The sequence below is a fragment of the Bubalus bubalis genome, chromosome 7 (assembly GCF_019923935.1).
Source record: "Bubalus bubalis isolate 160015118507 breed Murrah chromosome 7, NDDB_SH_1, whole genome shotgun sequence".
NCBI lineage: Eukaryota > Metazoa > Chordata > Mammalia > Artiodactyla > Bovidae > Bubalus > Bubalus bubalis.
In genome coordinates this window covers 90,837,549-90,855,251 of record NC_059163.1, presented here as the reverse complement: position 1 = coordinate 90,855,251, position 17,703 = coordinate 90,837,549, and the positions used below count along the sequence as shown (strand labels likewise).

The following is a 17,703-nucleotide window of genomic DNA, read 5'->3' as shown; positions in this document are numbered from 1 at the left end:
GATTTAGGTCGTGCCTGAATGATCTAGTGGTTTTCCCTACTTTCTTCAATTTTAATCTGAATTTTGCAGTAAGGAGTTCATGATCTGAGCCACAGACAGCTCCTGGTCTTCTTTTTGCTGACTGTAGAGAGCTTCTCCATCTTTGGCTGCAGAGAATATAATTAGTCTGATTTCTGTATTGACCATCTGGTGATGTCCATATGTAGAGTTGTCTCTTATGTTGTTGGAAGAGGGTGTTTGCTATGACCAGTGCATTAGGCATTAGCCATCTTTAAACTTTTATTTCCACATCCTATTTTTCTTTTTTCTTTTCCTTATAGTAGTTCTTCTGGGTTTCCTTTGGTATATTAGTGGTGTTTTTTTTGTGTGTGTGTATGTGGCCTTACTGAATGGCATATGGGATCTTAGTTCCCTGACCAGGTATTGACTCTCTGCCCCCTGGACTGCTAGGGAAGTCCCTAGGGCATTTGGTTTTGAATCTAGTTCATATGTTTAGGAAACCTAACATTAATACATTTTGTACTGTGGTATCACTGAGCTCCATTGTAAAAGATACTTCAATAGTTCAGTTCAGTCAGTGCAGTTGCTCAGTCGTGTCCGACTTTTCGCTACCCCGTGAATTGCAGCATGCCAGGCCTCCCTGTCCATCACCAACTCCTGGAGTTCACTCAGACTCACGTCCATAGAGTCAGTGATGCCCTCCAGCCATCTCATCCTCTGTCGTCCTCTTCTCCTCCTGCCCCCAATCCCTCCCAGCATCAGAGTCTTTTCCAATGAGTCAACTCTTCGCATGAGGTGGCCAAAGTACTGGAGTTTCAGCTTTAGCATCTTTCCCTCCAAAGATATCCCAGGGCTGATCTCCTTCAGAATGGACTGGTTGGATCTCCTTGCAGTCCAAGGGACTCTCAAGAGTCTTCTCCAACGCCACAGTTCAAAAGCATCAATTTTTTGGCGCTCAGCCTTCTTCACAGTCCAACTCTCACATCCATACATGACCACAGGAGAAACCATAGCCTTGACTAGACGAACCTTTGTTGGCAAACTAATGTCTCTGCTTTTGAGTATGCTGTCTAGGTTGGTCATAACTTTCCTTCCAAGGAGTAAGCATCTTTTAATTTCATGGCTGCAGTCACCATCTGCAGTGATTTTGGAGCCCCAAAAGATAAAGTCTGACACTGTTTCCACTGTTTGCCCATCTATTTCCCATGAAGTGATGGGACCGGATGCCATGATCTTCGTTTTCTGAATGTTGAGCTTTAAGCCAACTTTTTCACTCTCCACTTTCACTTTCATCAAGAGGCTTTTGAGTTCTTCTTCACTTTCTGCCATAAGGGTGGTGTCATCTGCATATCTGAGGTTATTGATATTTCTCCCAGCAATCTTGATTCCAGCTTGTGCTTCTTCCAGTCCAGCGTTTCTCACGATGTACTCTACATATAAGTTAAATAAGCAGGGTGACAATATACAGCCTTGATGTACTCCTTTTCCTATTTGGAACCAGTCTGTTGTTCCATGTCCAGTTCTAACTGTTGCTTCCTGACCTGCATACAGATTTCTCAAGAGGCAGGTCAAGTGGTCTGGTATTCCCTTCTCTTTCAGAATTTTCCACAGTTTATTGTGATCCACACAGTCAAAGGCTTTGGCATAGTCAATAAAGCAGAAATAGATGTTTTTCTGGAACTCTCTTGCTTTTTCGATGATCCAGTGGATGTTGGCAATTTGATCTCTGGTTCCTCTGCCTTTTCTAAAACCAGCTTGAACATCAGGAAGTTCACGTTTCACCTGTAGTTACTAACATATTAACTCTTTTGACATGTTAGCTGAATAACTTTCTGAGTGCTTGCATCATGCTAAAATGTACTTGTTGCCATAGCAATGAAAAGGTTTAGTGGAATACAAGCAATATTACCTGGTATCCCTGAGCATTTGAGAAGAGTTATGAAAGGAGGACTTATTGTAGGCCAGTTAAAGTTTATAAAATCGAAGAATCATGAGCTGTGTTAACTTGACATGCTCATCACAATATAGTTTTTCCATGTGACTTATGAAGGAAGCATAAAAAATTATTTAGAATATACCTATCACAATCATAATCTGTAAAACTTTTATCAATAGCAAATAGTCATCTTTGGAATTATTTTTCTTCAGTTTTTATAAATAGAGCTAATTATTTCTGGAAAATTTAAATGGTGGTACAACTAACTAGGCATAATCCTTTACAGAAAAGATAGGAACTATGAACAAAAGCAAACTCAAAACGTTTTGAGTGAATAGTGATTGCAAAAAAAAAAAAACACAAACAAAAAACAGAAAGACTTGAAACCTAATAACCCATGGATTTTTAAACAGAGAGGTCATTTTAGGATTACGTTAATTGCTTTAGGGTTGTTCGAAAATATTTTGATATTGGAATACTAATGAGATTCACTTTTCTAGTATACTCTTTACAATATTACTATATGTGTCATAAAAATTTGAATACTAGTAGCTGTCAGATCTGGGACAGATGAACCCACCTGGTTTCAACTTCTTCAGTTTATTCAAGTATATGGCTGAAAATTGAGGCAAAAGGATTACGTTGTGTCCCCTTCCTGCTAGGCCATGCTAAGATTATAGAATTAAGAGGGTAAATATAGCCCTCTAGTGGTTCTGTTATATACTTACACTGTTAACTTTGGTGCATCTATCATTTTTCTTAAGTTGCCGATTTTTAGGAATTTCACTATTGAGTAGAATCAGATTTTTATAATAAATGGCATAAAAAATTACAAAGAAAAAAGATGGTAGGGATATCTTATTCTAACAATAAGTGTTCATATTAGATTATCATCCATTTATGTAATACACTTTTGGAGTTAAGATAATTTAGAATATTAGAATTGCTCTGTAGTTTATGAGGTGAATTGTTCACTCTAGATACTTTGCTGGTGTATGCTATGATTATTAACCAGATAACAACTGATGCATATCAAAATGTAGGGTAAATGAACTTAGGTGGATTATGAAGTAGATCATGTTATATCTGTGCTTTGAAGTATATAGTTATTAATAACTTAGATTTAGGTTTCTTGACCTGGAATTTATGGTATAGCTTTAGGGGAAAACAAATTGCAGAATTATTTTGTATATATATAACTCCCCATTTTTTGAAAAGAATGGGGGGAGAAATGGAGGAAACAAATAGTTCTATAAATAAATGTTTCTGTAAGCAAAGAAAAAGAATATATAGGAAGCTATTATTATCATTAGGAGAGTGAAATTTGTAAGGTTGGAGGGGATTACTTCTTTATCTCTAATGATTTAAATTGTTATGAAAAAACAAAAGGAACTGGAATGGAAAACTTGAAAGGATCAACAGAAAACAGTCACCCTAACCTATATAGTTTTAGAGGACTAATGCTGACTCTTAATTTCCAGCAGAAATCAGTTAATTCAGGTCCTGATCTGATTTTCTGAGTTTGTTCATTGTTTAAATGGGACGTGTGCACTTGATAATCTCCTTGGATACAAAGCTGATGCCCAAATTGGCTAAAATGTGTATTGTTTGGTATTTCTCTTTATTTTGCTAGTAAGCTTTTCCCTTCTTCTGGGGATTAAAATCCTTTCTTCTGTAGCCCAGTTAGATTTGTTAAAGGAGGGCCTCTATGAAAAGGCCCTTCTTTGAGGTCTTTAGGTGGAGATGGAAATGATTGGTTCTGAAAATTTTTCTCTCACTGGCTTTTGAAACATTTCGTAGATATTGAAAGCTCATTATGAAGGATGTCTCAATATCTTCACTCCAAAATGCTAAGGAATAATTTAGGCAACAGTTCAGACTGTAAAAATGAAAACGGCTCTGTCTTTTCACAGACTGAACACAACATTGTTGCAGCTTACTTGATTACCGCAGGTACGGATGTTTACTCCATTAACAGTTATTTTGCTTTTGAATGAGTGAAGACAAGCTGCGGTTTTTAGCATAAGGTAGTAGAAGAAGTATGGGTTCAGAGATAGTGTTTCAAGTTCTGTACTGTTGGCCAACCTCGACAAGTCACTTATCCTTTCTCAGTTGTTGTGTGCATGTGATAAATAAGCATGTAAAGATCAAATAAGAGAATATAGGTGAAAGGATAAATGGGAACATTGTTAATGGTGGTTAATCTAACAAGTTATTTTGAATTTTGATAGGCAGTGAGATGGGGCTGAGAAAAGTTTTCTAGAAAACAAATAATCATCTGTATGTGTGGTTATTGTCAAATGAATTTTTATTAGGGGAGAATGTGCACTGTGGCAAAAATGTATTTTTATGGCATTTACTGTTCTCATACATACTTTCTGTACTTTTGTCATCAGTGGTGGAATCTAGTTCAGATTGAAAGATCCTGGAAAGAAAATTAGTTGTAAAAAGAGAGAGCAGATTGCATTATCATTGAGGACAGAGTTTGACGATTGAGCTCGTTTTTTAATGCTGTCTTGGAAAACTGAAGTTTGGTTTTCAGTTTTTAGTCTCTTTGCAGCAGTGAGCAAGTTCCTTTATCTTTTTGTTCTTCCATTTTCATATCTATAAAATGGGGATAAAATAAGCTACCAGTTGGGATTGTTGTGAAAAGTAAAAAAAAAATAATGCACAAATATACCTAAATGATATATACAGTGTATGTTGGACAAATACAAATGAATTTTAGAAGTAACTCTTATTATTTTTTGGATTGACTTATGAAAAATTGTAAATATATTCAAAAGTAGAGTAAAAGCATAGCAAATCCTACTATACCCAGTTTATTCTTTATAATTGCTTCATCTCCCCATTACTCACAACTAGAGTATCACTTCTCTGCTAGAAACTATGGTTCCTCAGTTAATTTTCATAAATTTTAGTGACATGCTAATAACTTTTTCATTTGAATACCTCTGTATGATAAGCCCTGGGTGAGTTCTGTTTTCTTTTTTTGTGTGTGTTGCAACAAAAGGAGAAAACAATATGCTACCTAATGAGATAATCTCCTTATCATAACTACACAGGAATACTTTGTGTACCAACTTTTGGTTTAGTTAGTTTTTGGTAGAGGACCAAGAAAAGCTATCTTCTTTGATCTGGTTACAAAGGAAGATTTGCTGTTAAGAAAATGTCCGCTCTCGTTCTTACTCCTGTAACAACAATAACAGCAGTAGCGGTCTCACTAGGACAGTGATGAATCTGCTGCTACTGTTGCCATGACTACAACCACCGTCACCACCACTACCGCCCCTGTCATTGTTCGAATTCTTGGTGTATACCAAGCACTGCTATAAGCACTTACGTGTATGGAATAATTCATCCTCAAACTAATTCAGTAAGTAAATTTGTTATATTTTCTCCATTTATACCGATAGAGTTTAAGTAACTTTACCAACACACACACATCTACTAAGTAGCTACACCAGTATTGAACTCAGGTTCTTTGGCTCTAGAACCCTCATGTATAATCACAAGGATCAGTTTTAATGTGTATGTGTTGTATTTTTAGCAGGTGAACTGAAGGGAGCGTGTCTTGCCTCATTATGCTTTTGTTTAAATGTTTAATGTTCTTTGGGCTCCCAAAACCCCACCTTCAACAAAACTCACTTAAACCAAAACTATGAGGAAAAAAGTTTAGTCAAAGCATTTATTTCATTTGCTACTGTTACAAAAAGCCTATTTTCCATTTTAAATTTCATTTTTAATTTAATAGTTCTCTTTGGATTTTAGCTCTTACAAACTTTTACCAACTTAAGCTCTTCCTTTTTCCAGTTTATTCTGGTGGTAAGAAGGCATGGTGAATTAAGGATCTGAAATAGATTCATTATGGGTGCATTATAGGCTAAAGGATAAGAGATATTAGGCTGAAACAATGACTGCATACCAGCTAATGAGGAACCTTAGCTGTGAAGGCAGTAGGGGGCCACTAAATGACATGATCCAATTTGCGTTTTAGATATATGCTGTAATGGTAGCTAACAGACCAGGTAGGAGGCACGCTAGGTAGGAGGTATGGTAAAGGTTAAGAAGGCTTCTGAGGAGGAAGTAGTGGCAATGGAGATAGAAAGAGCTAGAATTTAGAATCCATGGTGGTTGGATGTGGAGACTGGGGGAGAAGGTGAGGGAGCATCAAAGATGACAAGTAGGTTTCTTTTTTGGGGCCATTGGATAAATGGTGAAGCTATTCACACCTGCAGAAGAACATGTTTGGGGCAGGAATGAAAATCTCTGGGTTCAGTTTGAGAGAAGTCTCATAAAAAGCTGGACACATGGGTTTGAATTTTATGAGATTGATCTGGAAAGTATCAGCATATAGCCTTGACTCTGAACTCACTGAGTGTATGTTGAATGTGAAAAGAGGTCTAGGACAGAAACTTGGACAATGCGTATGTTTAATAAGGTAGAGATGAAGAAAGAAAGACCAGGAAGTAGATTGAGAAGGATCTCCTGAAGAGATTGGAGAAGAGCCACAGAAGCCGAAGGGAAATTAAGTGAAAGTGTGTTAATTGCTTAGTCGTGTACGACTGTTTGCAACCCCGTGGACTGTAGCCCACCAGGGTGCTCTGTCAATGGAGTTCTCCAGGCAAGAATACTGGCGTGGGTTGCCATGCCCTTCTCCAGGGGATCTTCCCAACCCAGGGATCAAACCCGTGTCTCCCGTATTGCAGGCAGATTCTTTACCTCTGAGCCACCAGGGAAGTCCCTAAATTAAGTGAACTTAGTCCTAACTACTAATAATCTGTTGTCTACCCATTAGAAAACATGGGTTTCCATGGTTGCAGCCTGGTGGGCTATATAGTCCATGAGGTCTCAAAGAGTCAGACACAACTGACTAACACTTTCACAGCTAGAAAATAGAGCAGAGTGCTTGAGACAGCTGCAGAGAAAGAAAAGGACTAAACTGTTGCCCTCATTCCCCACATTATATCTAAAACTACCCCATAAGTACAATTACTTAATTCTAGTTGCATACTTGGCAACAAATTTACTACACTGTATTTTTATCTGACTTTTAAAAAATCAACAAATATGTAACTAACCAGAAAGATTCTTCAGTTCACTAAACTTTTTGGAGCTACAATAGTGCATGCAAAAATAATGAGCTAAAGAATCATCAAATTTGATATTGTGTCTTAATTATGCTTGCAGGAATAATAGATAATAAGCAATGTGAGTTTTAGTTGTCTATTAAATAAATCTGCTATATGTCACATACTCAACATAGAAGCCATTAGAAGCCTGTAATTTATACAGGAAGATTAGGAATATATGAGTTAAATAATATAGCATCACATAAGATGAAGTATAATATAAACAAGTACTTTGAAAATTTATTAGTGATGAGAGGATACTATGAGGAAGACAAGCCTTTGAGGGAAGAATCAGGCTTGAACAGAATTTTGAAGAGTGGGTAGCATTTGGATAGGTAAAGGAGTAGGGTGTTACAAGTGGGAGAAATGAGAGTTGAAATTTACCACACACCTGGTGTATCTGATAGATAACTAGATGGAGGGCTTATTTGACAAGTGTGAACATTTGCTCAGAGAAGGTAAAAACAGTTCGAAGCAGAGACTGGGGTATCAGGCTGGGACATGTGAACTTTTATCCCTCAGACGTTGGGGAGTAAACTGAGAAGAGTCTTGGTTAATTCTATGTTGTAGCAAGCTTATTCTGCCAGCAGCATGCAGGAGGAAAAGAACAGGAACCTGGAAGAGTAGTAGAATTTGACCAAGGTGCCAAATATAATAGAAGTTCTTCCTTAGCTGATACCTTTGTGTGTTGGTACTTGGAAACCTTCCCTCTCTCTGGCAATAGATGGGTCTGCTCACCAGAGTTCTCTTCATGATGGTGAACACTCTCTGTTCCTTTTGTCCTTTACCCTTCCTTTAGCCCCTAGGAGTCTGGTAATGGCTCTACCCTCTCTCAGTTGTTAGGACCTATTATGGCTTACATCTGGATGATGGGAAATCATTCATCAGATGGGAGTGTTAAGCAGGCTAACATTCACATCCAGTCTACTCAACAGTATTTCTCATTGTAAATTAATACATTGTCATTCAGATTAAGATTTTCAGTCATCAGTCTACCTGAATCCAGCCAATTCTGGGGCACTGACAACATTGAGTCTCTGGACCTGCAAGGCTAAGAGTCAGATCCCAGACTGTGGAAACTTCACTAGGGTGATGTGGCCTGTGAGGTTTCTCAGTGGATCTGAGAGCCAGCTTGACTTCCTGTCTAGCTAGCCAAACCTTGTTGTGTGCATTCTTATTTAGGGATATACATGTATGTGTGTGTGTAATCAGATTTGAACATGTTAAGTTTTAATATTGAAAGAGTCATATGATCTTACATACTGTAGATGCTTAATAAATGTCTAATGGCAATGAGTTGTATGAAAAGGGATGAGGGACTAGAGCGTATTTCAGGAATAGAAAGTGACAGAAGTGCTGTTAGGATAGAATGATAGCTGAGGCCTGAGAAACAATAGAGAAAGAAGAGCCTCCATCTTTAGGAAGGAGGAAAGGAAATTAAGCTGCCAGAGGAGACTATATGGTCATACACACACACACACACGCACACACACACACACAACTATATGTATCCTAAAAATCAGCATTGGTATCAATGGGAGTCACTTCAAGGACGGAGTGATCAATAGTGATGTTAAATCCCAGCCTTTGGTGCTGGTTTATACAAGTGGCAGATTCTTTGTGTTTTGATTTTTATATTTCTGTTTTCACAAGAGGGCTGTGACAGTATTGCAACTAGTTTGAAGAATAGCTGGAGCTCTTCCAGTGAATGAACCAAAACCGATTTGTGAATTTGCTTTGTTTCTGAAGGAATTTAAATATTTAATTTTTATTTTAGTTTTGCACGTTCAAATTAAGTGAAGTGTGTGATTTTTTTATGTTCTCAGGTGTGATAAGTATCCTCAGCAACACAATTGTTCTAGGCATCTTCATTAAGTTCAAGGAGCTTCGGACACCCACAAATGCAATTATCATCAACCTGGCTGTTACTGATATAGGGGTCAGTAGCATTGGCTACCCCATGTCTGCTGCTTCAGATCTGCATGGAAGCTGGAAATTTGGATATGCAGGATGTCAGGTATCAGAGAGCCTTAGAATCAAAGCAAAATGAACTAGATTAAGAACTTATAAGTTTAAGTGTCTTTACAAAATCAAATAGTTTTATGTAGAATAATAGATATGGTGCTCTTATTGAAAATAGCTTCAGGAGTGACTGGGAAATATATTCTTTAATAAGAGAAATGAAAGCAGTAGCCATCATTATATTTTCAAAATTTCCCCAACCTAAAGGAAAAAATTAAACTAGCAAAAAATTAGAAATCAGTTAGAGAAGAAAAGTGAACATTTGCATATTCAAATAAAAACTTGCATATTGCAAATTCAAAAAGAAATACTCTGCTTTCATTTGAAACAATAAAATATTTAATGACCATATTATAATGTCTAAGTAATATAGTTAAACTACATGTTGTTGATTTTTTTCTGTGGTAAGTTCTTTGTGAGAATTGCTGGTAAATATATCTGCTATAATTTTTACTGACAAGAAAATAAATTAATATAGTTTGCAGTAATGACTTTTGGCCCAATTTTTTAAGAACTGTTTGCTGTTTTAAGCTATATAGCTGTAGAGAATAAAATGAAAACGGTAGAGAATAGTGAATACCCATTTATGCACCAACAGGTTTTGTCAAATCTTGATGTTTTGCAATATGACCTTCAGGTTGTTTGGGGCTTCTTGCTTTTTGTTTTCGGTTGTGCTTCAGGGCTTGTAGGATCTTAGTTCCCCAACCAGGGATGGAACCCAGGGCCCTGGCAATGAAAGTGCAGAGTCCTAACCACTGGACTGCCAGGGAATTCTCTGTTCTCAATTTTTTTAAATCACAAATGTTCTCATACATGTCTCATTCTGCAATATATGAGAGTTTCTTTAGATACATTACTAGAGGAGGAATGGTTTGGTTGTAGATAACATGACGTCAACTTTATCAGGTGTGGCCAAATTAGTCTTCAAAATGGTTGTGCCAATTACGAGAACTTCTGTTGCTCCACATTTTTGCCAGTGCTTGGGATTGTCAGACTTTTAAATTTGTAGTGTTATGATGGATGTAAAATAGTATCTTATGATTTGCATTTCTTTCAATATTTAATGTGATTGTACATCTTATGTCATAGACACTCTGGTTTCCTCTTGTGTGAATAGCCCATTTTTCTGTTTGTCTTTTCCCCTTAGTGAATTGTCTGTTTTCTGAATACCAGTCTTGTTGGTTATATGCACAGCACTTGATTTATGGTTTGTTTTTGCCCTCTTTAGAGTATGTATCGAAGTTTTACTTTAAATCTTAGCTTTTTTAAAAAAGCTTATTTTAATTAATGAAGTCCCAGAATGTTTTCTATAAGTACCTTTATTAAGCCATTTACAATTTGACAATAGATGATGTATTTTAACATTAGTAAGATAGAAAATGGTGCTTCCCTGGTGGCTCAGTGGTAAAGAATCTGCCTACAGTGCAGGAAATGCAGGTGCGATCCCTGGGTTGTGAAGATTCCCTGGAGGAGGAAATGGAACCCACTCTAGTACTCTTGCCTGTGAAATCCCATGGACAGAGCAGTCAGCATGCAAAGAGTTGGACATGACTGAGCAACGGAACACACACACAAAACAGAAAACACTCAATGTATTTATTTACTGTTTAATGTATTTAAAATATATTTTAGCAATGGGATAAAAGTATAAATGTCTCTTGGGAGGGTGTGTAGAATGGTGGAATCATTCCAATTTTGATTTTCAGATTTATGCTGGGTTGAATATTTTTTTTGGAATGGCAAGTATTGGATTGCTCACGGTTGTGGCCGTGGATCGATACCTGACCATCTGCCATCCTGATGCAGGTACAGCACTTTTCTCAGCTTTTGCAATGAACCCATTTGCCTAAGTTCTGCTTGTCACACCTTCACTTCAAAATGTATTAATAAATGTAATGACTTGCTACATAGTCAGCCTTCTTTCTCTGATAATCCTTAATTGGAAGTTTCAGTGGTTTTCTATTATACCTAGAATAAAATTCAAATTCATAACACGGCCCCCAAGACCCTGCGTGTTCTGACCCTTGACTACCTTTGTAGCATAGCCTGGGATCTTGTCACTTTGGGGTACTGGCGAAGCCCTTTCCCAATTTGGGGTCTTTGTAAATGCTATTTCCCTAGTGCTTCTCCCTGCCTATCCTCTGATTCATTATTTTATCATTCAAGTTTCAGCTTAAATGTTATTTTTTTCCAGAATATGAATTCATAGGTTTTGTGTGAACTAAAGTGCTCTGTAAAGAATCTACTTGGTGATAATTTTGAATAATCAGTTAAAACAACATGAAGATATGAGTCACATCATTGGGAAATGATTTGATATTCCATATATTTGTTAATAGGAAGAAGAATGACCACCAACACTTACATCAGCATGATTCTGGGGGCCTGGACAAATGGCCTGTTTTGGGCTTTGATGCCTATCATTGGGTGGGCTAGTTATGCCCCAGATCCTACTGGGGCCACCTGTACCATAAACTGGCGGAAAAATGATGTGTAAGAAACGTATATGCAGTTTATAATTAAATGCTTCTAATGCAGACAGACACGTTTTCACCATTTCAAATTTAACCTCAGATCTGATGTTTCTCATATAGAGTGTGGCAGAGGGTTTCCTTGGTTTAGATGATGTGATTTTGACTAGAGACGAATTGAGAAGTGTGAGAACTAGAGAAACATGAATTATGTTAATTTGCAAGGACAGGCATCCCTTTGTCTCCCTGCTCTGCTCCCTCCTTTCTGTCCTTTGGCAGCAAAGGGGATACAGAGCCTCCTTTAGCTGCACCTTAGAGGTAGGACCTGAGGGGAAAGGACTGGAGAAAGTTCTGGAGAAAGCCCAGGCTTTCTTTTCTGGTGCTAAAGCATCTTCTGAGAATTACACAGCAAAAGCGCCGTTGCTGCAAGGATTGCTGACTCATCAGTGATGCTCTTCTATGTTTACTAAGGAAAAGAAGGTAATTTAGTTCATTAAAGGAAGTGAAAGATTACTCAGAAAAGTAAACAGAAAATTTCTCTCAAACTAAATCTAAGTCTAAACATTTTTCTGTACAGGGTCAAAAAATAAATATTTTAGATTTTACAGGCAAGGTTGTCTCCATTGCAACTATTCAACTCTGCCTGTGGAAGCAGCCATAGACAGTAAGCAAATGACTGTGGTTCCAATAAAATTTTATTTACAAAAACAGGCGACAGGCTGGATTTGCCCACAGGTCATAGTTTGCCAACCCCTAGCAGAACTAAAAGTCGAATGTACCTCCTAAGTTGTTTACTAATACTAGACAATGCCAGTATTACTTCTGCTAATTATTCTGTTTCCCTTCCCCTATTTAATAGGTTAGATGAATAGTGATTTAATGTCATGATTTAATTATTTCCTTTTCTTACTTTCAGGTCTTTTGTTTCGTACACGATGATGGTAGTTGCGATAAATTTTATCGTGCCCTTAACAGTGATGTTTTACTGTTATTACCATGTCACTCAGTCCATTAAGCATCATGGTACTAATGACTGCACTGAGTACCTCAACAGGGATTGGTCAGATCAGGTAGATGTAACAAAGGTAAGGCATTAAAATCCTTTAATCAAGCTTCTATACGGATATGGTTCCTTGGCCCTGTAGTCATCTCTCCCCAACTCCCGGTTCTTATTTTCTGGCTATTTTTTCTAGTGTTGGCCTCCATATTTCTAAACAATGTGCTTATCTCCTGTTTCAGGTATTTTTGTTTGCTGTTACTTCTTGATTTCCTACTGTGAACAAAGACTTTCTCTTATACCACCATCTTTTCCTTCTCCCCACCAACACCTCTCATCTTGTCAATAAAATGTTAATATTTGGCTAGATGAAAAGTCAATTTTACATTATTGTGACTATCTAAATTTCATTTGTTGCAGATCTCTATAGGGCTGTATGACTTATATTTCTTTTTTTTATACAACTATTCCCCCTTTGGAGTTAACAGTTCATTCCTTTTCTTTTTCTTTCTTGTCTTCTGTCCATCTCTCTCCCCTTCTCTTCTTCTCTCCCTCTCTCCTCCCCCTCCACCCCCTATCCCTCTGTAGCTTTGTTTCCTGACTGTTCTGTGTGAAAATGAAGTGATTTTGGAAAGTGGAAGCTTTAGTCACTCAGTTGTGTCCAACAGTTTGTGACCCCATGGACTGTAGCCCACCAGGCTCCTCTGTCCATGGGATTCTCCAGGCAGTGTAGTCAGTAACCGTTTCCTTCTCCAGGGTGATCTTCCCAACTCAGGGATCAAACCCAGGTCTCCTGCATTGCAGGCAGATTCTTTATTGAATGAGCCACCAGGGGAGCCTGACTGTCCTATGTACCTGTCCCTAATTCATCTCTAAATAATCTATCAGATGCTTCAGTTTCCTCTTAGTATTTTCATATGCATCAGAGACTAAATTGACTTCATCCTTTTCTTAGTTATCCTCCTGACACCCCCAGATCTCCTGCTCCAGATTACACTGGCTCTTCTTTAAGATGACTACCTAGAGAGTCAGTATCCCCACATCTCCTTTATCACAAGCTGAGAATGCCTTTGGCCTGTCTCCTGGATCAGATCACGTGTTTTCTGGATTGCATGTCTTCCTTTTTTTTTTTGGTTGATTTTCTCACAGTTGGTGGAACACATCCCCTAACAGAGTCCTGAGAACATTATAGGGAAGTAAAATTTTTAAGATTTGGCATGCCTGAAAATGTCTTAATGCTCCTATTATATTTGATTGATTGTTCACTTGGCATAGAATTCAAAGTAGAAAAATGATTTTCAGAGATTTTTGAAAGCATTACTATATAGTCTCTCAGTTTTAGGTGTTGCTGTTGAGAAGACTGACCGTTTACTGGTGGTCTGTGTTCTCTCTGCAAGCTTGTCACTTTCTCTGTGTCTCCAGTTTTCTCTCTGAAATGTGATGCTGATGTGCCTTGGTATAGCTCTTTATTCACCCACGTGCCGGATACGGGGTGAGTGCTTTCAATATCGAGACTCAGATCTCCCCTTCTGGGAGCTTCCTTGTATTATTTCTCTTGTGAATTTCACTTCCCTTTTTGTTTTCTTTATTCTCTTTTTATTTGGATATTTAATCTCCTGGATTTATCTTTTAATTTTCTTAAATATTCTCTCCTACACTGTCTCTCTTTGGGGTTTTGTTTGTTTGTCTTGGTTTCTACTTTCTGAGAGATTTCCTCAACCATGTCCAGGACTGAGGTTGGCTGAGGAGATGCTCAAGCATGGGTTGTAAAATTTAAGCAAGCACTGAAAAACTCAGTAACCCAAAAAAGATAAATCCAGCTGTATTCTCCTCAGCTCACCAGCAGGAAGAGGGCATTCTTTACATTCATGAACCAGCTCATCCATTTCACAAGCTCCAGTTATCATAGCTGGCTTTAGGTGTATTAACAGAGTACAATGAGGGGAAATTTTCAGTGTTTCCTCTATGTCTTCAACATCATAAACTTATTCAAGTTCCAATCCAGATAATTTTTCATGCAGTTTTAGATATACTAGCTATTTTGATATTTTAGTTATTGGGCTTGGTGAATACTGATTTCTTTTACAGATGTCTGTGATAATGATACTCATGTTTCTGGTGGCGTGGTCCCCTTATTCCATCGTGTGCTTATGGGCATCTTTTGGTGACCCAAAGAAGATTCCTCCCTCAATGGCCATCATAGCTCCTCTGTTTGCAAAATCTTCTACATTCTACAATCCTTGTATTTATGTGATTGCTAATAAAAAGTAAGTCATGGCTAAAATGCTTCTCAACTAAAAAAAAAAAGTGTATACAGAAAGAATGTTAGAAAGGCAATGGATAATGTTCTAAATTTTGGGGGAGGTAAATGACATAAACTCGCTTCAGGTGAAATTAAGAGTTATTTGGTTCATGCAACTGCACTGCAGAAGCATTCAGGACCTGAAATGTCTAGGACTCCAGTTCTGTGACAGACTCTTCCCACATGGAGGTGAGATGATCATGGGTAATTCAAGACCAAGTTCCACCAGCTAAGCATCCCCAAATGCAAGTTTCATCTTTGATGGCCCTTTGGCAGCAATGACCCTGGAAGGTTTTGCAAAGAAAACCTGTAATCAGTTTTGCAAAGAAAAGAGTGATTCTGTTACTGGAAAGTGGACAAAGCAAGGCCAGTTGGGTTCCGTATGTGGGTAGCATAACTGTATATTTACTAGAAGGAAGACATATCATTCAGATGCAAGAGAAAAATTCATTGTTAACATAACAGGCTTCAGGACTGTGTAGTCACTGAGGATAATGGAGACTTCCTTTCCCCCTTTTGCTGAGCCTCTGAGCAAGGATTTCTTTCCTGCCTCCTCAATGCAGCTTTTGTCGTTTAGTCGCTAAGTCGTGTCTGATCCTTTTGTGACTCCATGGGCTGTCCATGGGATTTCCAGGCAAGAATACTGGAATGGGTTGCCATTTCCTTCTCCAGGGGATCTTCCTGACCCAGGGATAGAACCTGCGGCTCCTGCTGAGTCTCCTGCATTGCAGGCAGTTTCTTTACTCTTGAGCCTCTGGGTAGGGCAGCTTAGACTACTTCATTTCCTGTTACTGCTTAAAGGTGGATTGAACCAATCTACTGTGCTCAAATATTTGACTGGAAAATCTCAGTAGATGTGAAGTACTGATAATTTGATCCTGGATTGCCAGTGCTGCTTCTATTAAGCTTATATATTTATGCACATGTTTGGGAAAGCAACTTTAGCCATAGGTATATGAAGAAACATAAAAACTTTTAAGATCAAATAGACCACGTAAGAAGAATAAAGAACACATCTTAAATTTAGAGTCTTTTAGTAGTTCTTTTGGAAAGGTCAGGCATTAAACTGGCCTTTGCTCATTAGAATAAATGTCTGAAATACCCATCCTTAGTTCAAGTAAATGATTCCTTGCAACTGACATTGTCATCTTAGACATAGTGTCATCTTAGACATAGTTATTGCAATGTTTACAATCAGTGGTGCAAAATTGATCTTTAATTGTACTGTATACTTTATAATACATTTATAAAGGATCTCAATAGGATATGTTAAAGTTGGAAGCAGAAATTTATTTGGAGATGCTAATTGGAAGTAGTGGCATCTTAGTCATATTTGAAAGTTCTTTAAGCATTCCAAGTCATCATGTGATAATGCCAGATTTTCCCTTTTTATTATAGGTTTCGAAGGGCGATGCTTGCCATGTTCAAATGTCAGACTACCCAAACAATGCCTGTGACGAGTGTTTTACCAATGGATGTACCTCAAAACCCACTGACTTCTGGAAAAGTCTGAAATAAGAGGAACTCACACATTTACCAAAACATTTTCTTTACTCTTTTTTGTAGTGGTTTAATTTCATTTTAAATGTGAGCTCATTTCAATCAAATAGAGACATAGAATATTGTCTTAATAGACTATAAATTTCTCAAGTGTCGTTTATAGTTCTGTTTGTGCACTGGCTACCATTGGGAATGTTTCACTATTTCCTTATATGTAAACATACTACTCATCTAGTTTGATGAATAGAGGCACATGAGATTAAGGCCTCTTCTATTTCTCCCTATCATGGTATATATTACAGTGTATCAATGACCTGGTGTTTTGCCTAGTTCCTCCACTAGACCAGAAGCAACTGTTATTTTAATGTTCAGTTCAGTTCAGTTCAGTTCCGTCACTCAGTCATCTCTGACTCTTTGCGACCCCATGAACTGCAGCATGCCAGGCCTCCCTGTAATTTTAATGTTAGAATAAATTAATAGTAATAATAGTTATTATCATCGAAAAAGCAAGAGAGTTCCAGAAAAACATCTATTTCTGCTTTATTGACTATGCCAAAGCCTTTGACTGTGTGGATCACAATAAACTGTGGAAAATTCTGAAAGAGATGGGAATACCAGACCACCTGACCTGCCTCTTGAGAAATCTGTATGTAGGTCAGGAAGCAACAGTTAGAACTGGACAATGAACAACAGACTGGTTCCAAATAGGAAAAGGAGTACCTCAAGGCTGTATATTGTCACCCTGCTTATTTAACTTATATGCAGAGTACATCATGAGAAAGGCTGGGCTGGAAGAAGTACAAGCTGGAATCAAGATTGCCGGGAGAAATATCAATAACCTCAGATATGCAGATGACACCACCCTTATGGCAGAAAGTGAAGAAGAACTAAAGACCCTCTTGATGAAAGTGTAAGAGGAGAGTGACAAAGTTGGCTTAACTTCAGAAAACGAAGATCATGGCATCTGGTCCCATCACTTCATGGCAAATAGGTGGGGAAACAGTGGAAACAGTAGCTGACTTCATTTTTTGGGGCTCCAAAATCACTGCAGATGGTGATTGCAGCCATGAAATTAAAAGACGCTTACTCCTTGGAAGGAAAGTTATGACCAACCTAGACAGCGTATTAAAAAGCAGAGACATTACTTTGTCAACAAAGGTTTGTCTAGTCAAGGCTATGTATGGTTTTTCCGGTAGTCATGGTAGTATGGATGTGAGAGTTGGACTATCAAGAAAGTTGAGCACCAAATAATTGATGCTTTTGAAATGTGGTGTTAGAGAAGACTCTTGAGAGTCCCTTGGACTGCAAGGAGATCCAACCAGTCCATCCTAAAGGAGACCAGT

The 17,703-nt window shown here is 37.9% G+C and overlaps 1 protein-coding gene across 1 annotated transcript; it reads left to right on the top strand.

The window, feature by feature from the left end:
- The first annotated feature begins 1,693 nt into the window (after positions 1-1,693).
- On the top strand, positions 1,694-16,821 carry RRH (retinal pigment epithelium-derived rhodopsin homolog). Its single transcript, XM_006052204.4, has 7 exons — positions 1,694-3,889; positions 8,895-9,085; positions 10,797-10,896; positions 11,430-11,583; positions 12,478-12,646; positions 14,647-14,825; positions 16,259-16,821. Exons 1-7 carry the CDS (start codon positions 3,760-3,762, stop codon positions 16,371-16,373), a joined length of 1,038 nt encoding a protein of 345 aa, XP_006052266.2. The 5' UTR covers positions 1,694-3,759; the 3' UTR covers positions 16,374-16,821.
- Positions 16,822-17,703: the final 882 nt, after the last annotated feature.